General features: G+C 41.6%; 1 protein-coding gene across 3 annotated transcripts in view; it reads left to right on the top strand.

Annotated features, from left to right (window-relative positions):
• The window catches only part of TNN (tenascin N), a 95,380-nt gene extending 72,622 nt beyond the window's left edge, over window positions 1-22,758 (top strand). For all 3 annotated transcript variants that reach the window (XM_033916171.1, XM_033916169.1, XM_033916170.1), the window contains 6 exons: window positions 5,196-5,328; window positions 5,822-5,973; window positions 6,167-6,263; window positions 10,003-10,167; window positions 10,980-11,143; window positions 22,592-22,758. In XM_033916171.1, coding sequence (XP_033772062.1) covers window positions 5,196-5,328; window positions 5,822-5,973; window positions 6,167-6,263; window positions 10,003-10,167; window positions 10,980-11,143; window positions 22,592-22,735 — 855 coding nt within the window. In that variant the 3' untranslated portion in view covers window positions 22,736-22,758. The remainder of the gene's footprint in view (window positions 1-5,195; window positions 5,329-5,821; window positions 5,974-6,166; window positions 6,264-10,002; window positions 10,168-10,979; window positions 11,144-22,591) is intronic.
• The last annotated feature ends 2,243 nt before the right edge of the window (window positions 22,759-25,001 follow it).

The raw sequence follows: 25,001 nt of genomic DNA, 5'->3' as shown, positions 1-25,001 counted from the left end.
GCATGACCTCCCCACAATCACCCATGACCCCCTTCCACCCCTAAAGACGTAAATGAAGCAGTATATAACTACCTGTATAACAGCTTCAGATGATATAGGCAGTCCTAGTTGAGCAGCAAGCAGGTCTCTGGAGTAATCTGGTGGTCAGTGCAGTGGACTCCAGAGAAGACCCAGGCCCATATCCCACTCTAACTAGTACACTTGTGGTAGAAGCACTCACCCAAAACTTACTGTGCAATCACATAGATGCCACCTGCAGACATAATGGCTATTTTGTGGTGTACAGTTGGGTCCAGTAGGTTTTGGGTGGGATTTGGAGGGCTCAACATAAAATATAAGGGGGTTAAGATGAGACGTGTACCTCAGCCTTTTTATATGAAGTTCACTAGGGAACCCCCCTCTGCTTTACTGGGATGTCTGTGTGGCCGGTTTACTAATGCGGTCCTCTCCTATATCCCAATAGCTTGTTTTATGCATTTTTCTTTTGGACATTTTTATATGAGAATGGTTGAAAAAGATAGAAACTGCATCTGAAAAATGGCCATTTTTGAAAAATAAGATAAACGTTTTGCAGTTTTGAAAATGGGCATATTTACTACTGGATTTTTGTGCGTCTTCTGTAAAGCGTCCACTCCTACGACCCAGGTATTTTAATTGCCCTCTAATAATCTTCCATCGATTGTTCAAGCATATTTCTTCTTAATATAATGAGGGCTAATGCAGATGCCTCTCCTTCCTCTCTAGATTCATTGGAGTTGAACATTTCAGATATTCTGGAAATATCGGACTTTGAAAAGTCTACGCCATCACCTCTGATGGTGACATTTGCTTTAAAGTTAAAGTTGGTTGTGCTCTTGTTTTTTTTAAATCTAGAGATATACTTTATCTTAATATTAAGCTTAGGATTTTCCTGGATGTAACATAGTAACATAGTAAATGACAGCAGTCCATCAAGTCTGCCCAATAGTCAATCGCATTATATATTCATGGTTAAAATTGTCTTTTTTTTTCCTTTAATTTCTGGGCAGTAGACCATAGAAGTTCGCCCGGCACTGTCTTTAGGTTCCTACTACTGGAGTTGCCATTGAAGCTCACTCCACCCTATCCTAATTATTATGGGACACAAACCGTGCAGGACTGCCCAGTACCAGCCTTAGTTTATTTTATACAATTCATTTTCTAATTTAGAGATTCTCTGTGTTCAACCCACGCTTTTTTGAATTCTGTCACCATTTTCATCTCAACCACCTCCATCAGGAAGGCATTCCAGGTATCCACCACCCTCTCTGTGAAAAAGAATTTTCTAACATTACTCCTAAATCTGCCACCCTGCAACCTTAATTCATGCTCTCTAGTTTTACCATTTTACTTTCTCTGGAAAAGATTTGTTTCTGTATTAATACCTTCAAGAATTTAAATGTCTGTTTCATATCTCTCCTGTCCCTGCATTTAGGGATTAGAAATCCGAGGAAGCCGTATATGCTGGGAGTGAGAGGCTGATATACACAGATGGGGAGAAGGACCTTGGGTTGATGGTGTCCAAAGATCTAAAGACAAAGAAACTGTGTGTCAAGGTGGTGGCTGTGGCCAGAAGGATGCTAGGCGAGAGAGGCATAACCAGTAGAAGAAAGAAGGTGTTGATGCTTCTATACAGGTCATTGGTGAGGCCCCACTTGGAATATTGTGTTCAATTTTGGAGACCATATCTAGCACATGATATAAGAAGACTTGAAGTGGTCCAGAGAAAGGTGATGAAAATGGTAGGGGGTTTGCATCAAAAAGATATATGAGGAGAGATTGGAAGGGAAAGGAAACAGGAGGGAAAAGGAAGATTTGATTCAGGCATCCAAATACTTGAAAGGTATCAACATAGAACAAAATCTTTTCCAAAGAAATGAAAATGGTAATACCAGAGGGCATAATTTGAGGTTGAGGGGTGGTAGACTTAAGAGTAATGTTAGGAAATTCTTCTTTATGGAGAAGGTAGTTGATGCCTGGAATGCCCTCCTAAGGGAGTTAGTTGAGAGGAAAACGATGACAGAGTTAATCAAAGCGTCTCTAATAATAAAATAATGGGTATTTATTGAAGAACTGAGGCTGGTACTAGGCAGTCTTGTACAGTCTGTGTTCCATATATGGCCAATCAATTGAGGATGGACTGGGGAGGGCTTTGGCTGGGATGATTTAGTGGCTATAGTGAGTTTCGATGGAGACTCCAGTAGTTGGAACCTAAGTACAGAACTGGGCAGACCTCTAGGACTCTGGCCCAGAAATATCTAAGAAAATAGACAATTTAATTTATATCATGAATTTTTAATTTGTGCATGATTGGGCAGGCTAGATGAACCATCGGGTCTTTATCTGCTGTCATTTACTGCATATACATATTCAGGTCTTCCAGTCTCTTCTCATATGTCTTTTTGCGCAAGCCCCATACCATTTTTGTTGCTTTTTCCTGGATCGCTTCATGTCTTTTTTACATCCTTAGCCTGATATGGCCTCCAAGTGTGGCCTCACCAATGACCATTTGGGCCAAAAGGAATCTTAGGCCTGTCTCACAGTGCATTCTGGGATGCACTGGGAGTGGCCTAAGATTTTATGGGGTTGGCCTAAGGGATCGGGCCAATCGGAATCTTAAGCTACTCCCAGCGCATCTCTGAATGCACTGTGAGACAGGTCTAAGATTCCGGTTGGCCCAAAGTGCCTAAATTTTGGTGAGGTGTTCCAGTAGGAGGAATTGGGCATCTCTCCTCCCTACAATCTTTGCCCCCCGCACCAAACTGATCGCACCTCGGAGATATCCTAGCTGTGATCAGCTCAACAGCAACCCAATCCAGCACTTATACCAATCCAGCACTAAGTCACAAGGTACAAGTTCTGTCCAGGCAACCTTGTAAAACTTTCGGTTATCACTGTAGGACAACTTAGTCTAGATCAGCCCACATCCTGCTCACCTCCCACTCTAACCACTCCTCCAAAACAAATGTACAGGGGCATCAACACCTCCTTTCCTCTGCTAGTTATGCCTCTCTCTATACAATCCAGCATCCTTCTGGCTACGGCCACTGTTTCATCGCCTTCAGATCCTCAGACACTATCCCCCAAGGTCCCTCTCCCCATCCGTGCATATCAGCCTCTCACCTCCCAGCACATACAGTTCCCTTGGAGTTCTACTCCCTAAGTTCATCACTCGAGGAAGCCGTATATGCTGGGAGTGAGAGGCTGATATACACAGATGGGGAGAAGGACCTTGGGTTGATGGTGTCCAAAGATCTAAAGACAAAGAAACTGTGTGTCAAGGTGGTGGCTGTGGCCAGAAGGATGCTAGGCGAGAGAGGCATAACCAGTAGAAGAAAGAAGGTGTTGATGCTTCTATACAGGTCATTGGTGAGGCCCCACTTGGAATATTGTGTTCAATTTTGGAGACCATATCTGGCACATGATATAAGAAGACTTGAAGTGGTCCAGAGAAAGGTGATGAAAATGGTAGGGGGTTTGCATCAAAAAGATATATGAGGAGAGATTGGAAGGGAAAGGAAACAGGAGGGAAAAGGAAGATTTGATTCAGGCATCCAAATACTTGAAAGGTATCAACATAGAACAAAATCTTTTCCAAAGAAATGAAAATGGTAATACCAGAGGGCATAATTTGAGGTTGAGGGGTGGTAGACTTAAGAGTAATGTTAGGAAATTCTTCTTTATGGAGAAGGTAGTTGATGCCTGGAATGCCCTCCTAAGGGAGTTAGTTGAGAGGAAAACGATGACAGAGTTAATCAAAGCGTCTCTAATAATAAAATAATGGGTATTTATTGAAGAACTGAGGCTGGTACTAGGCAGTCTTGTACAGTCTGTGTTCCATATATGGCCAATCAATTGAGGATGGACTGGGGAGGGCTTTGGCTGGGATGATTTAGTGGCTATAGTGAGTTTCGATGGAGACTCCAGTAGTTGGAACCTAAGTACAGAACTGGGCAGACCTCTAGGACTCTGGCCCAGAAATATCTAAGAAAATAGACAATTTAATTTATATCATGAATTTTTAATTTGTGCATGATTGGGCAGGCTAGATGAACCATCGGGTCTTTATCTGCTGTCATTTACTGCATATACATATTCAGGTCTTCCAGTCTCTTCTCATATGTCTTTTTGCGCAAGCCCCATACCATTTTTGTTGCTTTTTCCTGGATCGCTTCAAGTCTTTTTTACATCCTTAGCCTGATATGGCCTCCAAGTGTGGCCTCACCAATGACCTTGTACAGGGGCATCAACACCTCCTTTCCTCTGCTAGTTATGCCTCTCTCTATACAATCCAGCATCCTTCTGGCTACGGCCACTGTTTCATCGCCTTCAGATCCTCAGACACTATCCCCCAAGGTCCCTCTCCCCATCCGTGCATATCAGCCTCCCAGCACATACAGTTCCCTTGGAGATCTACTCCCTAAGTTCATCACTCTGCACTTCTATGCATTGAATTTTAGTTGTCAAACATTAGAATTTTCTTCTAACTTTTGCAGCTTATTTTTCATGTTTTCCACTTCCTCTGGGCAAAAAGGCAAACATTACCTTCTAACCCTTCAGCAATGTTGCTCACAAATATACTGAACAGATTCAGCCCCAAGCACCAATCCTTGTGGCATTCCACTATTCATAAACATAATTTAAACAAACAAAACCTTAACAATAAAATGCTAACACATCACCTCTTAATCTTTCTCATAATGAACACTCTTGAATTCTGTTTAAAATAACACCCCCACAAACTCCCCTAATTAAAACCAAATTCTTCAAAATATACAAACAAGTATATAATACAATATCAAAAAGAAAAAAATCCCCCCAAACCCTTCACAGATTTCAGGAGAGTCCTTGTGCAAACCAAGTAAGAAACTGTTAGATTTGGAGCACTGTTCAATGATACAATTTCTCACAAAAGAAGGGATAAAGCCAAAGGAGATCCATGAACGCATGACTGCAGTTTATGGTGGGCCTGTCCCATCACCCTACAGAACAGGGCAGGGCTAGGTGTCCTCTATTTAAAAGAGGAAATCTGGTAACCCTACCAGCAACCCCCTACCCCTCTCTCCCACCCATCCCTTCTCCCAACCTACACTTCCAGGATGTACAGTAAAAGTTACTTAAACTCATCAAATGTTTAAATTGCTCTTTTTTTTTAAATGTATTTTTCTGTGTGACAGGAAGTGCACTTGAGCTCTACAGATAGGAGGTTTGTGTTGGAAGGCCTTGAACAAGGGAGAAAATATATCGTCTACTTGGTGGCTTTTAAGAACAACCATCAGAGCAAAAGGCTATCTACCACTTTTGTCACAGGTATGGAAAGTTGTCCAGACCCATCACCCTAAGAGCCTCAGATTGTGGCCACTGTTGTAATACTTGTAACTAGTTAAAATCCACAGATGCTGTAGAAATAGGACATATGGGGAAGAAAAAGCAAGGGATGATTTATGCTGTTAGAGATCTTGGGAAAAGGAGGGTAAAAAGAGGGAAATTAGAGTCTCTCAGAAGTAATCTCCCTACATACTCAAGATATAAGCACTTGGAAATATCAGAAAAAAAATCTAGGAGACAAAATACATGCTGTGTTTTAATTTCATCATACTGTGAAATAAAATAGCCATCTAGGAACTCGGAGAACTAAGAATTTGATTCTCATATCCTCCCCTTAGTTCCTTAAACTTGTTTCTCAGGACTATTCAGCCAATATCTTTCATGTGCATTTATTTCAATACAAGCTTCTGTTCCCATTTCGTTCCTAATGAATACATGTACCTGACATCTTTTTTCCTTTGACATGTGTTTCCAGTGGGTCTACTCCTCCCACATCCATCAGACTGCAGACAAATTCAACAAAATGGAAATAGCTCCAGTGGCATTTATACCATCTACCTGAATGGCGATGTCAGCAAGCCCATGAAAGTTTACTGTGATATGACCACCGAAGGGGGTGGATGGATTGTGAGTGCTGGTATCATTAAATTTCAATAGGGAGTGGTATGAGATGGGAGCAATCCTGTTGGCTTTTCAGCTAAAGGTGCCAAGCTAATGACCCTGATCTTTGATAGAAACTGGAGATAGAGAGGAGCATAAAATGGCAGCTTCAACTCACCATCTGCTTTTGAGTGTGAACTACTTTCATTTCTTCTTGCAGGTATTTCAGAGGCGAAACAGTGGGAAAATAGATTTTTATCTGCGCTGGAAGAACTACACTGAAGGCTTTGGGAACCCCAGAGAGGAATTTTGGCTTGGTGAGTTTGAAAAAGGCTGAGAGGTTCAAGAAAAGACTTGAGTATGCTGATATATTTTGGGGCTAATATTCAAAACATAGAGATGTCCAAAAAAATGACATAAAGTGGCATTTGGACGTGTTAATTGCCAAAACATCCAAATCACCATTTTCAAAATCTACTTCCTAGACGTTTTACTAAGCTATTTGTCTGCAGTGAATCTAATTCTCAAAGGGGCATGTTTTGGGTGGGATTAGGGCAGGAATAGGACATGGACATTTTGTAGCAATAATTGAACATTTCACAAAACATCCAGGGCACCATTACGACATTTGTGGTAAGCACATTAATGGAAACGCTTTTAAAACAGAGAATGGTCAAGTTTCTGGAATCCTGTGGATTACATGACTGGAGGCAACATGGATTCACTAGAGTAGGGGTAGGTAACTCCGGTCCTCGAGAGCCGTATTCCAGTCGGGTTTTCAGGATTTCCCCAATGAATATGCATTGAAAGCAGTGCATGCAAATAGATCTCGTGCATATTCATTGGGGAAATCCTGAAAACCTGACTGGAATATGGCTCTCGAGGACCAGAGTTCCCTACCCCTGCACTAGAGGTAGGACTTGTTAGACAAATCTGATCAATTTCTTTGACTAGGTGACCAGAGAATTGGATAGAGGGTTTGTGCTAGATGTTGGATAGCGCTAGAGAGTGGATATATCACGTGTAGCATCATTCAAGAAGAGGTCTAGTTCTGACTGCACAGTGTTGTCCCCTTTATTTGATTCATAGAAACAGAAGACGCTGGTATTTTTACTGGAAGTGGGTGCTGCATTGGGAGTTGTGTTTGCAATGTCAGCCTGAGCCTGCATTGCCTGCGCATCAGCAAGTATTTGGCACAAGCTCTGGCAGCATCTGAATGGATCTTGATTTGTGAATGTGGCAGCTTGATTTGTGAATGTGAAACACTTGCTACTATCAAATCATCCTTACCTTCAAGTTTCAAGTTTAATGATTGTTTGATATATCGCCTATCGTAATACTGATTATATAAAATATTAAAATCAGGGAATACACAACAAAAATAAATATTGACAAATACAAAGACAAAACGGACTACCATGGTACAAAAGGACTAAGGGTGAACTACCTTTATACCATCTACCTGAATGATGATGTCAGCAGGCCCATGAAAGTTTACTGTGATATGACCACCAATGGGGGTGGATGGATTGTGAGTGCTGGTAACATTAATCTTCAATAGGGAGTGAAGGAGAGAGAACGGAAAAAGATAAAACAATAGGGATGGACCAAAGCGCTTAATGATTGGGATGTGTGAGAAGGCCCTGGAGAAGACTCTTTGTCCATGAATTCTGGACCTTGCAAATTATACAAACTGTTCCGTAGCCCCACAGATCAATCTTGCCAAACAAGGGTTTTACTGGTGACCCAGCTATCTCAGGAGCGTCTTTAGCCCTTCTGACTACATGTCTTGCAATGGAATGGGGCTTACTGGGTAAAATCAACAACATCCTCTGCTATTTTAAACAGAACATGGATGGGTTACAGTTAGTGATTGGGAAGTACCTGGCAGATAGACAGGCTAAAGAGCGACAAATCGCCAGGTCCGGATAGCATTCACCCAAGGGTACTCAAGGAACTAAGGAACGAAATAGCTGAGCCACTTCGACAAATATGCAACCTATCCCTAAAAACTGGAGAGATTCCGGAAGACTGGAAAATAGCAAATGTCACGCCCATCTTCAAGAAAGGCTCAAAGGGAGACCCAGGAAACTACAGGCCGGTGAGCTTGACCTCGGTCCCGGGAAAGATGATGGAAGCACTGATTAAAGACAGCATCTGGGAACACATCAACAACTATGGGCAGCTAAAGTCGAGCCAGCATGGCTTCTGCAAGGGCAGGTCATGCCTCACGAACTTATTATACTTCTTTGAGGGGGTAACCAGCCAGATGGATAAAGGGGAATCCAAAGATATCATTTACCTTGACTTCCAAAAAGCCTTCGACAAGGTGCCACACGAAAGACTACTAAGGAAGCTATGGAACCATGGGATGCAAGGGGAGGTCCACCGATGGATCAAAAACTGGCTGGCGGACAGGAAACAGAGGGTTGGAGTAAAGGGACAGTACTCAGACTGGCAATGGGTCACGAGCGGAGTTCCACAGGGGTCGGTGCTGGGACCACTCCTATTAAATATATTCATTAACGACCTGGAAGCAGGAACAAAATGTGAGGTTATTAAATTTACGGATGACACCAAACTATATCGCAAGGTCAATAACATGGAGGACTGCGAAGATCCCCAAAAAGATCTGACAACACTGGAAAAATGGGCCAAAAAGTGGCAAATGAGTTTCAACATAGGGAAATGCAAGGTCATGCATATAGGGAAAAAAAAACCCGATGTTCACTTACAAAATGGGGGGATCAGCGCTAGGGGTGAGCGACCTTGAAAGAGACCTGGGAGTGATGGTAGACACAACATTGAAGGCGTCAGCGCAGTGTGCCACGGCCTCAAGGAAAGCAAACAGAATGTTGGGTATCATTAAGAAGGGTATCACGACCAGGACAAAGGAAGTCATCCTACCACTGTATCGTGCTATGGTGCGCCCGCACCTGGAGTACTGTGTTCAGTTCTGGTCGCCGTACCTCAAGAAGGACATGGAGGTACTTGAGAGGGTCCATAGAAGAGCAACTAAGCTAATAAAGGGCATGGAGGACCTCTCATATACTGACAGACTGAAAAAGCTAGGGCTTTTCTCCCTGGAAAAGCGGAGACTTAGAGGAGACATGATAGAAACCTTCAAGATCATGAAGGGCATAGAAAAAATAGACAGGGATAGATTTTTCAAATTAAGGGGATCAATAAGTACAAGGGGGCACTCAGAGAAATTGAAAGGGGAGAGGTTTAGAACAAATGCCAGGAAGTTCTTTTTCACACAGAGGGTGGTGGATACATGGAACGCGCTACCAGAGGATGTGATAAACAGGAGCACGCTACAGGGGTTCAAAGAAGCTTTGGATAGGTACTTGGAAGACAAAGGGATTGAGGGGTACAGATAAGAGTAAAGGTAGATTATAGGGATGGGATTAGAGGTAAGTTACAAAATTAATCAGGGACCACTGTTCAGGCACTAGGCCTGATGGGCCGCCGTGGGAGCGGACCGCTGAGCAAGATGGACCTCTGGTCTGACTCAGCGGGGGCAACTTCTTATGTTCTTATGTTCCTTAGTTCAGTGGTTCCCAAACCTGGTCCTGGAGGCACGCCAGTAAGTTGGGTTTCAGGATATCACAATGAATATTCATGCAATGGAGACAGTGCGTGCAAATCTCTCATGAGCATTCATTATGGATATCCTATAAACCTTACTGGCTGGGATGGCGCCAAAACCTGGTGTGGGAACTGCTGCCTTAGATATTTCCCTCTTATAACATTATCCAGAACCTTTGAAAACACTCTTACTTGATCTAGTGCTTCTCTATACAGTTCTTGGCGTATACTCATAAACACAATGAATATGCAAGATAGAGATTTGCATACTGTGGCAGCAGTGGATACAAATCTCCCTCATACATATTCATTGTGGATATCCTGAAAACCTGACTGGCTGGGTGCTTCCCAAGGACTGGGTTGAGAAGCACTGCTTTAGGGCCACTCTCACTACAAGCTCGACTAGAAACTGTTGTAGCAATCAATTTTTATTACAGTTTGAGACATTTTATTCTTTTCTTGAAGGCCTGGAGAAGTTACATGCTCTAACTGGTGGCCCCACACGTTATGAGCTGCGTGTGGATCTCCGGACAGCCAATGACTCGGCCTATGCCAATTACGATGTCTTCCAAGTAGGATCCGGGCGAGACAGATACAAATTGAGGGTTGGCGGCTATAAAGGCACAGCAGGTAAGCGGTTTCCACCTGCCCAGCTGGCCTTAGGCTGAAAGCGTGGTGTCGTGGCTAGAACACAAAAAGGAGAAGCAAAAGCCGTACTGCGTGCTCTCAGAAAATCTCTGCTTCCCTCTCCCTGCTGCTTCTCATTCATCATGATTTCCTTTTTCTCCACAACTCAAACTCAACAATGCAGTTATGTACAAAAAGTCCTGTGGTATTGTTTCTCCAGCGGAGGTGGCTCTCTTTCAGTGTTGTAAATTGCTGGAAATATATTATATCGTGGATGCAGTTAATGTAAGCCAAATTGCATTTTTTTTTTCCTTGGTCTTAGCTTTTTTGTATCCTCTTATCTCCATTGCCTTTTGCATCATCAGTTTTTTTTTTTTACGCCTTCTGGATGTTGCTTTATATTCTGAAAGAGCTGCAGAAAGATCTCAATTTTAACATTTCCATCTGAAAATGCACACTATCACCTCTAGGTGGCATTGATAAGTTACACACAACACAGAAGCACAGCATTGTATGTGATGGTGGCTACATTTTGCAGTCATCTGTACCATAGGCAAACTATTGTATAATTATAGACCTGGAAGGGACCTCACAAGGTCATTTAGTTAATTTCTCTGCCTCCCCAATATGTATCATCCCAGACAGATGCTTTTCTAAGAATCCTTCATTGGGAGAGATTCTACCAGCTCCCAAGGTAACTTGTTCTAGTACTTAACTATGTTTCTACTGTAAGCTGAATCCACTTCTAGTTGATGAAACGATATGTCAGTTATGCTATGTCAATTTTGATAGTCACTTTGCTTTCTTTTCTAAAGGTGATGCTATGACTTACCACAGTGGCTATAAATTCACCACCTGGGACAGGGACAATGATTTGGCTCTGAGCAACTGTGCGATGACCCATCGGGGAGCCTTTTGGTATAAAAACTGCCACCTGGCTAACCTCAATGGCAAATATGGGGACAGCAAACACAGTGAGGTACAGCTCTCTCATTGGCTTCTTGAAGACGTATAAATGACTTCTAGCATGGGAGTTTGCCAAATTAAGGATGATGGCAGTTGTGCTTTTATGCCAGAGTGACTCTGTGTGTTTGTGTGTGTGTGTGTGTGTGTGTGGGATTCTGTAAATGGCACCTATATCAGCACACCAATAATCAATTACAGTAGCGCTGTGCAGATTACAGTAGCGCTGTGTAGTTGATTATTGGTGTGCATTTTATTGTAACTTAGAAAATTAATCAACATATGAAAGATGACCTATATCAGCAGGCACCTAGAAAAATGGCATCTGTGGCATGTCAGTCAAATGTAAGCGTTGTTTACACTGAATTAGGTGCATGTTACTTAGGCACTGGTATTTTAAATACCAGCACCTAACACATACCACACCTACACTCTGCCCCTAACCATGCCTACATTTCTAGTAGGCAGGGGTAGGCACCTCGATGTAGGCATTGATAGGTGCCGCACTGATACCTACACGCATCTTAAATTAATGGTTTTAATTTTTTAAAAATTAGGGGTCCTTTTATCAAGCTGCGGTAGGGGTTTAATGCACGTAATACCGTGCGTTAAACTGCCTGCTACGCTAGCCAATAACGCCTGCATTGAGCAGGCGTTAATTTTTTAGACGGCCACGGGGTTAGCGCGTGATAAAATGTCCGACGCGCTAACCCCGCTAGCGTGGCTTGATAAAAGGACCCCTAGGTTTTAATGGCTTTTTTCAATTAACGTGCCAATTAACCTAATTCAAAAAATTAAGTTGTGTGCAGAAATCAGCTGGGCGCTGTTTACAGATTTTCTCTCTGTATGCTCACAAGACATTTTTATGTGTTTCTGATATTTTTGCTTCTTCATAATCAGAAAATATGTGCTTCTAAGGGAACCATTTGATCATTTAAGTTGGGGATGCTCAAATGCTGCACCCACTCAAATATATAAGAGTAATGGAATTGTACTTACTTGTCTCATCATTGGCTGTCCATTGAAGCCAGCATCCAATTTACCTAATCTAATCCAGACATTTCTATTCCCGCTTAACCAATTAGCTCAACATGGATCACAATAAGATGAGATCAAATACAATTTCTAAAAAAAATATCCTTAGATAGATTACAGATTACTTATGGGGAAAATATAAGAAAAAAAAGATGACTTTTAATTGTCTTTCTAAAAGAAATATAACATTGCATATCTCTAAATTTACACATAAGAACATAAGAATTGCCGCTGCTGGATCAGACCTGTGATCCATTGTGCCCAGCAGTCCGCTCAAGCGGCGGCCCCAAGGTCAAAGACCAGTGCTCTAAATGAGTCCAGCCTCACCTGCGTACGTTCTAGTTTAGCAGGAACTTGTCCAACTTTGTCTGGTATCTCTGGAGGGTGTTTTCCCCTATAACAGACTCCAGAAGAGCGTTCCAGTTTTCTACTACTCTCTGGGTGAAGAAGAACTTCCTTACGCTTGTACGGAATCTACCCCCTTTTAACTTTAGAGAGTGCTCTCTCGTTCTTCCTACCTTGGAGAGGGTGAACAATCTGTCTTTATCTGCTAAGTCTATTCCCTTCAATATTTTGAATGATTCCAGAGCTGCAGACCAAAACCTCCTAATAACCACAGACATGTAGACATTTCATAATAAGTTGAAACTGAAGGAGTCATCAGTCTGATTTAAATTTTGTACTTTGATATTTAATTCACTGTGCAGTAATACACCTGAATATATGTGGGACTTTTTTTTTTTTTAGTTATTAAATAGAAATAGTCCAGGTTTCCATACAGTAAAGATGGTTAAATCTTATAGTTTGCTAAAATCTTCTTTGTCTTAACTAATCAGTGTCTGGAACTTTTTACATCTCCCAATTCATTTTTTTTTAAATTCTTTATTCATATTTATAACTTACATCAAGTGCATGAAAAAGTAACACCATTTTGACTTATATACATCACTTGAAAATCTACAATTCTTTAAATTACATAGAATTATCCCTTTCCCTCCCTTCAATATTTCATAAAGCATATACCATATAATAAAATCCCCCTCCTCATACCCCATTCATTTATTTGTACAAATTAGGGAAAATAATACCTACTCATTGCAATAATTTGTTAATGGCCCCCACACATCTTGAAATTTATTAAAATACCCTTTCTGAATAGCTAATGTTTTTTCCATTTTATAAATACGACACACTGAATTCCACCAAAAACTGTAGTTTAATCTATTTCAATTTTTCCAATTACATGTAATTTGTTGTATGGTGACTCCTGTTAAAATAAGTAAGAGTTTATTATTTTTGGAAGATAATTAGCTCTTAACTCTCATAGACATACCAAATAATACTGTATCATACAATAATGCCACATGACTTTCTAATAAACTATTAATTTGGCCCCAAATTGATTTCCAAAAATCCATAATAAATGGACAATAGAACAGTAAATGATTTAAAGTCCCTGCTTCAAGATGACAATGCCAACATCTATCAACATCTATTCATTTTTAAGGAAATTATGGCTTTATTAGTAAGGTTTTTAAAACTTTTTTATTTGAAAAATATGTTTCAGGTAAACATTAAGAGGTTATAATTTTTTTTTGGGATTTATTTTTCTCATGATTAATATTATAATTAGCATTTAATTGTTACTTTCATTGATTTGTTCTAGTCTCCTTGTTTTGTTATTCTCTTAAGTAACATTGAGGTCGTAGTGGGTTATAAGACATGAAATGAAATATAAAGATCTCCAACAGCCAAGGGCAGGGAACCATAGCAGATAAACACCACAAAACCATTAAAAAATAGATAAAAAGTGTTAAAGTTTATTATGGGGCTCATTTCTAAGAAAGAAAAACATCCAAAAAGTGGCATAAAGGGGCAGATGAATGTTTTTCTCGCCAAACCCTTCCAATTCACTATTTTTAAAACCCATTTTCTAGATGGATTTCTATGGTGGATGTCTGCAGTGCATCTAAATCTAAAGGGGGCACTTGGAAGCATGGTTTGAATGGGACTATGGGGAGCTTATGATTTGGATAGTTATCTGCAATAATAAAAATAAATAAATAAAATGTTTTAGAAAATGTCCAGGGCACAACATTTGAGGTTAGACCTGTTTTTAGCAACGAAAAAGTAACAAAAAGGTTCTCAAATTGCCCAGATTACCACTGGAGGGATAAAGGCATGACCCCCCCCCCAACACACTCTCCCAATGGTCATTGGTACATACCTGCTTATATGATAGTTTCAGATTTTGTGGCCAGATTTAGCAGAGCAGCAAGCAGGTTTCTGAAGTAGCCTAAGGGGTGATATAGTCAACCATAGAGATGGGAACTCAGGCCCATACCCCCACTCTAACTACTAACTTATGGTAGATTATGTGAGCCTTCTAAAACCCACCCAAATCCCCCTGTACCAACATATAGGTGTCACCTGCAGGCATAAGGACTGTTGGTGTGGTATACAGTTGGGACCAGTAGGTTTTGAGTGGGTTTTGGAAGGCTCACCTACACTATAAGGTGGCTATGGTGAAACGTGTACCTGGCCTTTTTTATATGTTCGCTGCAGTGCCCCCTAGGGTGCCCCACTCTTTTGCTGGTATGTCTGTGTGGCCAGTCTGCTAAACATGCTGGCCCCTCAATGGCTTGATTTATGCATTTTTCTTTCGGACATATTTTTCTTTTGAAATGGCCATTTTTTTAAACAAAAAGATAGACGTTTCTCTGTTTCGAAAATGTTCATGCTGACTACTGGATTTGTGTGTGTGTTCCACAAAATGCCCAACCTTGGATTTGGACATCATATCAAAAATGTTCCTTCACATGCACTAAACCACTTGGGGGCAAATTAAAAATCATAACCTGCCATGGTTATGTTTTGCCTCAACACAGGGCTGCATCATGGGTAATTATACCAATGGTGGATGGGAATAATGCTGTAAGGTGCCATGGACTCGTGCTCGAGTCCTAGCGACTTGATGAATTGTATATCTAAAAAAATATTGGTTTTGTGCTAGTCTGGAAAGGTCCTCCAGCGTCATGGTTGTTTTTAATGAATCTAGCCATCTGATTTTAGGTAGCCTTCTTCACATGGTTCCTTTGATCTTCCCAAACATAATGTCCTTCTCCAGTGATCTTTCTCTTCTGATAGTGTGACCAAAATAAGACAGTCATAACTTTATAATTTGAGTTTTAAGTGACATAGCTGGCTTGATCTCTTCCAGAATTAGAACATAAGAATAGCCTTACAAACCAATGGTCCATCAAGCACAGTAGCCCGCTCTCACAGTGGACAATCCAGGTCACTAATACCTGACCAAAACCCAAGGAGTAGCAATATTCCTTGCTACCGATTCAGGGCAAGCAGTGATTTCCCCCCATGTCTTTCTCAATAACAGACTATGGACTTTTTCTCTAGGAACTTGTTCAAACCTTACTTAAAACCAGTGCTATCCATTCTTACCACTGGCAATGGGTTCCAGAACTTAACTATTCTCCGAGTGAAAAAAATTTCCTCCTATTGGTTTAAAAAATATTTCCCTATAACTTCATCGAGTGTCCCCCTAGTCTTTTAAATTTTTGACAGAGGCATTATAACATTCTTAGTCTTGTTAACCATTCCTTGATTTGTTAGTTCTTCTGGTGATCCACGGCACACTTAAAATCCTTCTCCAGCACCAAAGCTCGGATGAGTCAATCTTCTTTCTGTTTTGTTTCTGTAGTGTCCAGCTTTCACATCTATAACTGATCACCTAGAAAATAAGTGCAGGGAATAATACACAGTAGTAAAAAATTGTTTAGGATAACCCTGGCCTCTTCATCACAGAAACTGTTGTAGGAAGCTGTGAGGCCAAAATGCACCTTAAATCATTTCTTCAGCATTCAGTTCTCGCCCATTAAATCAATCCAGGCCAAAAGGCACAATTCCATCCAATGGTTTTCTTAACATGAATGAGTCAGAAACAATTTTAAATCAGGGTGTGCTATGGAGGTAAAATTCTTAGACATCATAAATGACTGCTTCTTGGAGTAGATATTCCAGGAACCAACAATTGTGGGAGCTATTTTAGTTTGGTCCTTAGTGGAATGCAGGGCATAGTACAGGAGATAACTGTGTTGGGTCTGCTGGGAAACAGTGATCACAACATTATCAAATTTAAGCTGATAGCTAGAGTGACATCACTATAGAACTCTACTGTAGCAGCATTTCATTTTCAAAAGGGTGACAAGATAAAATGAGGAAAATGGTTAAAAAGAAGCTAAAAGGATCAGTGGCAAAGGTTAGGACTGTAAACAACGTGTGAATGTTATTTAAAAATACTGTTGTGGAAGCCCATACCGGATGTATTCCACGTATTAACAAAGGTGGAAAGAAGAGTAAACAAGAGCTGGTGTGGTTAAAAGGTGAAGTGAATGAGGCTATTAGAACAAAAAAAAAAGTCCTTTAAAGAACGGAAAAAAATGCAAAGAAAGAAAATAAGAAGAGACATAAGCACTGGCAAGTTAGATACAAAGCATTGATAAAGAAAGCTAAGAAAAAATATGAAGAAAAATTTGCCAAGGAGGCAAAAACTCATAGTAACAATTTTTTTAGGTACATCAGAAGCAGAAAACCTGTGAGGGAATCCGTGGGACCACCGGAGGAACAAGGATTAAAAGGGGTGCTCAGGGAGGATAAGACCATAGTGAAGAGACTGAGTGAATTCTTTGCTTCAGTCTTTACAGAAGAAGTTAAAAAGTGATAAATCACCTGGACTGGATGGTATACATCCCAGGGTACTGAAAGAACTCTAACATAAAATTTCTGACTTGCTGTTAGTGATCTGTAACCTGTCACTAAAACCTGAAGATTGGAGAGTGGCCAATGTTATGCCAATTTTTTAAAGTGTTCCAGGGGAGATCCAGCAACTTACAAATTGGTAAGCCTGACTTCAGTGCCAGGAAAAATGTTGGAAACAATTATAAAAAATAAAATTGTGGAACACATAGACAAGCATGATTTAATGAGACGGAGTCAGCATGGGTTCAGCTGAGGGAGATCTTGCCTCACCAATTTGCTTGACTTCTTTGAAAGTGTGAATAAACATGTGGCTAAAGGTGAGCCGGTTGAATGTAGTGTATCTAAGAAGGAATGGTTAACAAGACTAATAATGTTATAATGCCTTTGTATAGCTCCATTGTGCAAACTCACACTGAGTATTGCATTCAATTTTGGTTGCTTTATTTCAAGAAAGATATAGTGATACCAGTGGCGTACCTAGCATATGTGACACCGGGACCCATCATTTTTTGACACCCCCCCATCTATATGAAAAATATGATTTTTAGTAAAAATCTACATATCGCACAATAAGAGTATACCTAGGAAAAGGCAGCATCTTAAACACTGCAGTGAGCACTAGAACACCAACACATACATTGTAAAACTAAACAAACCAGATCCTGCACAGTCAATTGATCCTGTACAGTCGATGCTATCAGAAAGCCATGCCCCTTTTATACACACAGAGAGATACACCCTCGCCCAATATGGAATAATCACAAACTAAAAATAGAAATATGTAGACAAAAGTTAAACTGAACTGCCAAGAAACCAGACTTTGCATACAATGCAACACCACAACACCACAAAAACAGTAATACATGTCCTCTAATACTGTGCAAAATATAAAGACAGTAGATGTAAATTTGAAAAAACTGATACATAACAATCACCACTTTACAAATTAACAAATAAAAATAAAACAAATAATGAGAAATAAGAAAATACAATTTTATTGGACTAATCCCCGTAAGCTTGGTCCCCATCCCCGCAAACCACCTGATTCCATCCACACAAGCCTTGAATTGTTTTATATTGAACTTATTATATTAAAGTATAAAAAGAAACAATATTCTGTACAATTGTCAATTTATAAATCAGCATCTTCTCCCCACTCTCTCTTCCCCATTTCCCTTCAGTGTCCTCAGCCCACTCTCTCTCCACTTTCCTTCAGCGCACACACATAAAAAAAGCAAGTAATTTTATATCATTTTCATTCTATTCATTCATAGAAATTAAAGTCTAAATAATGCCAGTCACATAACAAAACATGATTTTACAAAAATAATTCCCTGCACAGTCAAGCCTGCAAGGATTATTAGATGTCTTTCAGCAGCTCCCTTCTCTTCCTCCCCCTTACCTCAGTAATAACTATACAAAAATAGACAAATATACCCCATCCCTTTTTACTAAACCGCAATAGCATTTTTTAGTGCAGGGAACTGCGCTGAATGCCCCACGCTGCTCTCAACGCACATGGGCTCCCTGTGCTAAAAACTGCTATTGCGGTTTAGTAAAAGGGGCCCATAGTGCAAAATATAGACAGCATATATAAATTCTCAAAATGGACACATTTTGATCACTAAATTGAAAATAAATTCATTTTTCCTACCTTTGTTTGGTAATTTCATCAGTCTCTGGTTGCACTTTATTCTTCTGACTATGCATCCAATATTTCTTCCCTTCTTTCAGCCTCCTGTATGCTTCCTCTCCTCCAGACTTCATTCCCTCCCCCAACTTTTTCTTTGTTTCATCCTGTCTCCTTCTTTCTTTCTCTCTCCATGCCCCCCTTTCTTTCTCTATGTCTGTCTTTCTCTCTCTTTCCCCATGCCCCATTTTTTTTTCTTTCACCCTGCCCCCTTTCTTTCTTTCTGGATCCCTGTCCCCCCCCTTGCTTTCTTTCTGGCTTCCTAGCTCCCCCCCCCTCCTTTCTTTCTCCCTTCCCTCCCCCATGCCACCGCCGCTACCACCACCATGCTGCTACCACCGCTGGGAAAAGGCTGCACTGGCCATCGGAAACAGGCCGGCGCCGAATTCGCCCTCCTTCCTCTCCCGCAGGCAGACCAACTCTGGCTGCCCGACGTGCTGGGCCGCCCTCCTCCCTCCCTCCCCACCCCGCGGTGACTGTGCACAGAGAAACCCGAGAGAGGGAGGGAAGAGCCGCACAAGAGGAGCATCATTAGCAGCAGCAGCCACCCTGCCCCGCCGTCTCCTCCTTCTACCCTGCCCCATGCTCGAGCGGATCTCGCAGTCCTAACATGGCCACTACCGCAACGTGCACCCGCTTCACCGACAACAACCAGCTCTACGAGGAGCTCGGCAAGTACGGGCCACGGGAAGCAGTGCCGCCAAGCTCCGTGTCCCGTGCACGATCCCCGACCTCTGGAGGACATTCCGGGCCAGCCAGGCAGCGTTTGGCTGGCCCAGAATGTCCTCTTCGATGTCAGAATTGACGTCGGACGGCTAGAGTTACTCGGCTCGGGGAAAAGAAGCAGCAGGGAAGGAGAATTTGGTGCCGGCTTTCTGTTGACGGTAATGGCAGCCTTTCCCCGGCAGCAGCCTATTGCCCGGTAAGTGGCCAGCTGAACACCCCCTCAGGCCTTGCACCTGGGGTGGACCGCCCCCCCCCGCCCCCTCCTTGGTACGCCACTGAGCGATACTACAAAAGATTCAAAGAAAAGCAACCAAGCTGATAAAAGGGATGGAACTCCTCTCATATGAGGAAAGACTAAAAAGCTTAGGGCTCTTCAGCTTGGAAAAGAGACAGCTGAGGGGAGATATAATTGAAGTCTTCAAAATCCTGAGTGGTGTAGAATGGGTACAAGTGGATTGAGTTTTTACTCATCAAAAATTACACAGACTGTAGGATACTTGATGAAATTACAGGGAAATACTTTTAAAATCAATAGAAGGAAGTATTTTTTTTACTCAGAGAAGAGTTAACCTCTGGAATGCATTGCTACAGATTGTGGTAAGAGCAGTTAACCTAGCTAGTTTTAAGAAAGGTTTGGACAATTTCCTGGAGGAAAAGTCCATAGTTATTGAGACAGTCATGGGGGAAGTCACTGCTTTCCCTGGATCAGTAGCATGCAATGCTGCTACTATTTGGGTTTTGCCAGGTACTAGTGACCTGGATTGGCCACCGTGAAGATGGGCTACTGGGATAGATGGACCATTGGTCTGACCAAGTAAGGCTATTCTAATATTTTTATGTAATGAGGGACAACTATTCACAGTCACAATTCTTTAGTATAACGATAATCTCCAGCAGTTGATTAGGTAGTCTCCTAAACCCTCTGCCTTGACAGAAATCCCTTTCCAGCTGAACATGTTCTCTGGGCTTAGAGTTCCAGAGACAGGCTGCTATAAAATAGACAGTGCTTGGCTCATTGAGCCTGTAGGTAGCCTGCCCTAGTAGTGAATCCCTTCCCCCACTGGACCCCAATAGTTAAGTTCTCTGTTTTAATACTTCTTCTGTGAGGGTAGTGATGGTGGACTAGTCCCTGTTCCAAATCTACCTGGAATCAGTACAGCAATTTGGTAGGTTCTGGCCCTGCTTTCCTTACTCATTTTCTCCCCTGGGTTAGTCACTCATGAGCTCCTCTTACATCAGTAGTGCAATGACCTGAGAGCAGGAGCCAAAAACAAGGCAACAACCATTGCATTGGTATTTGTATTTCCTTAGTTTCCCTCACCAGGAGTATCATCTCCTCCTATGGTCACTGAGGCAGAAGAGTCAGGCCTGGTTCTGGAAACTATAAGAACTTTCCAATCAAAAGTTCACTCACCTCTCACTGGTAGATGCTAAGTTGTTCCTTAGGGTTCACCTCTATGTCTTTTCTTGGATCAAGTTTATGTAATCTTGGAGTAAAATTGTTCAGGTATGCCAATGATATTATTATTATAATTCCCTGCAAAACATTGGTTAGTAAAATAACTCCCATCATTGAAGTTGTCTTTGGCATGGATGTCGGAATTTAAATTGAAGTTGAATTCTGACAAGACAAAATTCTTTCTTGCCTCTCCTCGACAGCTACATTTTGATTCTTCTGTAACCATAAATGCCATGCAATATCTGATTCATTCCACTATTAAAATATTGCGAATTACCCTCGACCAAAGTCATAGTTTTCCAGTGCTGTTTTTCTGCCTGCTATGTTTTTCTGATTACTTTGATCCTGGTTTTATGTCCCTTTGCAGTTGCTAATAAAGACAATTAAAAAAAAAAAAGAAGTGCATAATTTAAAAAAAAAAACAAAAAAACGTCTAAGTTCCCTTTTGGCCTAAGGCCCTAAATGTTGAAAGTAGAAGCAGGGAAAATGCCCATTATCAAAAAAAAAACGTCCAAAAGGAGTTTTTAAAAAAAATAATGGCCCGCCTCTACGTTCAGCTGTTTAAATGCTCAGACCACCACTACGTCTAAACTTACACCATATAATCAACCTAAAAAAAGCCTAATCCCAAACGCCCAAAACAAGGGCTTTTAGGTGAAGAAGGAGCCAGTCCTTCGCCTAAAAGCTGGATTCTGTAACCAGTGTCTGTCAAGACCAACACCGGTTACAGAAACCAACACCCCTACAATGATCCGGGCAGGAGGGAGCCCAAGCCCTCTTGCCCCAGCAAGCCGCGACCCCCCCCCCAGTGATCGGGGCAAGAGGGAGCTCAAGCCCTCCTGCCCTGGCGAGCTGCGACCACCCCCGCCAATTACAATCAGACGAGGAGGGAGCCCAAGCCCTCCTGGCCAGGCAACCCCCCTACCCCCCACCCCCACTAAGATACGGGCAGGAGGGATCCCAGGCCCTCCAGCCCTCGATGCACCCCTCTCCAACAATCGCTCCCCTGAACCCCCAATCAGCCACCCACTGACCCCTTGACCCCCTCATCCCCAATCCCCCTCCCCGTACCTGTACAAGTTGGCTGAATAGACGGGTCCCAAGCCCATCCGTCCTGCAGGCCAGCCATCCCTGGAATGGCTGGCCTTAGGGTTTGATTGGCCCAGGCGGCTCAAACCCCACCCACAGGTGGGGCCTGAGGCGCCTGGGCCAACCGGAATCAGCCTAGTAGCCTTAGGCCCCTCTATTCTAAGATTTACATTGGCTCCCTGTAGAATCGCGCATTATTTTCAAATTGGGCTGCATTTATTATAAAGTTACTACTGACCAAGTACCACTGTACTTGATAGAATTATCACTTCTCAGAGGAATCCCAGAAAATCTCATGCTTTTTTAGTATTTCCATTAGCCAATGGTTGTAAATTTAAAATATATCACGAGTGCTTACTCTCCTTTCAGGCAGCCACACAAGGATTTTAGGCATTTGTGATCTTCGTCTCATTCCTATCTTCATTTTAGAAGGCAATTAAAAACTCACTTTTTAAATACGTTTATAGGTAATTACTATTCATTATATTTGTTCATTTTTTATGGTTTTTATATTAATGTTTTGTGAACCACATTGAACTATCTGGTTATGCGGTCTAGAAATCGGTTTTATGTTATGTTATGTTTAAACAGGGAAATTAGTAATGAGACACTGTGTATTACTGTAGCTCAGTTTTCCATCTTGGACTTATGTTCATTTACTGAAAACTAGTTCCTTGCTTTTTTTTCAGGGTGTGAACTGGGAGCCATGGAAAGGACATGAGTTTTCTATTCCATTTGTTGAGATGAAGATACGTCCACATGTGACCAGCAATGATCGTGTTCTTGGCAGAAAGAAGAGGTTCCTGACAGGAATTAGGAAGAAAGCAATGTGACCAAACTGGCCAATGAGAGAGAGAGAGAGAGAGGAGGAGGAGGAGGAACTTCTGATGATAGCTTTGTTTTGCTGTGACTGGTTGACAGTGCTGTAGGATCTACCACAGTTGGCAACATGAAAAAAAGAGATTGTTTCTTTGGCTGCCTTTTAAAATCATTAATAAAATTACATCTATTGTTTTAATCAGCTCAGGGTGATATGTTATGGACTGGTTGTTTTATAAACAGAAGCTGGCCTTTCTGAGAGGAAAATTCCCACTTCTAACTTTTCAAAATGTTCAGCTACTCCAGAATTTTTGAGTTGAAGGTTGAATGATATCCCTCTTGTAGCTCTTTGCACCCTACATAGTTTTCCATTACTGATGTACATGGATGCACTCTGAAATCCTCAGGGTTTTTTTTTTTTTTTTTTTTTTTTTAATTATGGTTTTATGGGAAATTGCCCAATATATCTGTCCTTTAATGTCTTAAACTAAATAATTCATATATCTATGTAGGAGGTAATTACGTATATAATAGGATACCTTTAAGTTGAAACTAGTATATCTGTTCAATAGAAGCACTATTGATTAACCCCTCAAACATCTCGTGAAGTGGAATTTTAGAAAGGATGTCCAACTCAGAATACTGAAAAAACACATGGCAAAACACATGACAGTAGTCAGTTTCCCAAATAAAAAAAGGAAAAATCAACTTACATCCATGTCCTCACATGAAGGCTGTATTGTAATGTCCATGGGCTCTTCTTGCCCCAGGTACTCAGAATCCAGCATTTGTATCTCATTACCTTGTTTAGGCTCTGGAGAACTCAGCCACAGGTCTGTTTCCTCTGCCTGCAGCTTGCACTGCTCTAGCTGACTTTCTTTCAGAGTGCCATGCCCAAACTCAGATGGGAGAAGCATAGGATTCAGCTCTCACTGTGTCCTTTCCTGATCAGTAATTAACCTGAGCAAGTGTGGATTTAAAGGGGACAGTCCCTGTTTTCTGGGCTGTGTCCTAACAGTGTTTAACCCCTTGAACCATGCTGAGCGGTACCCAAGAGAGAGAAGACTAAAATACAGAGCTTCCTAGAAAGGGAATCTATCTCCCAGCAAGGTATCTGGAGGAGGTGCCATTGCAATACCAAAGCAAAGAAAGGATGAGAAAGTGGAATTAGTGAAGGTTTGCACTGGACCCAAAATATGACATTGTGATTTATTTGAAAATTGAGTGTTTCCTTATTTACAAAGCTTATGGAATCAACCAATAACCAGAGAAGTGAGAAAGGGTTTTTTGGAACAAGAAAACTCCAGGGATTACAGACACAAATATGCTGGAGTTAAGCTTTCCAAACACTGAACTGGCTTTAATAATCATGACTGTTATTGCTGCCTTGCACTGCTGTATTAATCTTGTTTTTCATCAGTATCGTACATAAAGTCATATTGATTCATATTGAAACAGCACTCAACCTTTTGTTCTGATTCATTGAACTTTACACCTGGACCCTGGATGTAACCAACTTTTGGGAGGACTCACAAGGGGATTGATTGTGTGTTTGAGTTGCTGAAGGGGTACTGCTGTCTGCCCCATATGGCTTATTTGGAGATTGGGGGGGGGGGGGGGGGGGGTGTTACCATTATTTTACTATACTTTATTCTCATCTCCTTTCCTTGTCGCCCATCTCTTCCCTACCTTCATTTCCACCCATCCTTCCCATCTCTTCCCCTCACTTACATGTTTGTCTCTTCCAATTTTTATCCCATACTGTCTCTCCCTTGTACAGGTCATCTTCCTTATCTCTTCCTCCCTCCTCTTCTTTCCAGGATGTCACCACCCCTCAGCCATATTCCGTTCTTTTCATCCTATCTTCCATTACCTGGGAACAATAAAATTTGGGAACTGAGGCAAGATCCATGTTTTGCAGTGCTAAAGTTGAAAAGAGTGTGCACATACCAATGGTCCATCAAGCCCAGTAGCCCGTTCTCACAGTGGCCAATCCAGGTCACTAGTTCCTGGCCAAAACCCAAGGAGTAGCAATATTCCATGCTACCGATTCAGGGCAATTAGTGGCATTCCCCATGTTTTTTTCAATAACAGACTAAGGACTTTTCCTTCAGGGAATTGTCCAAACCTTTCTTAAAACCAGCTACGATATCCACTCTTACCACAACCTCTGGTAATGCATTCCAGAGCTTAACTATTCTCTGAGTGAAAAAAATGTCCTCCTATTGGTTTTAAAAATACTTTCCTGTAACTTCATCGAGTGTCCCCCTAGTCTTTGTA

This window comes from Geotrypetes seraphini, chromosome 12, assembly GCF_902459505.1.
Source record: "Geotrypetes seraphini chromosome 12, aGeoSer1.1, whole genome shotgun sequence".
In the NCBI taxonomy this organism is placed as follows: domain Eukaryota; kingdom Metazoa; phylum Chordata; class Amphibia; order Gymnophiona; family Dermophiidae; genus Geotrypetes; species Geotrypetes seraphini.
The sequence above is the reverse complement of the archived record's forward strand: the minus strand, read 5'-3'. Positions and strand labels throughout refer to the sequence as shown.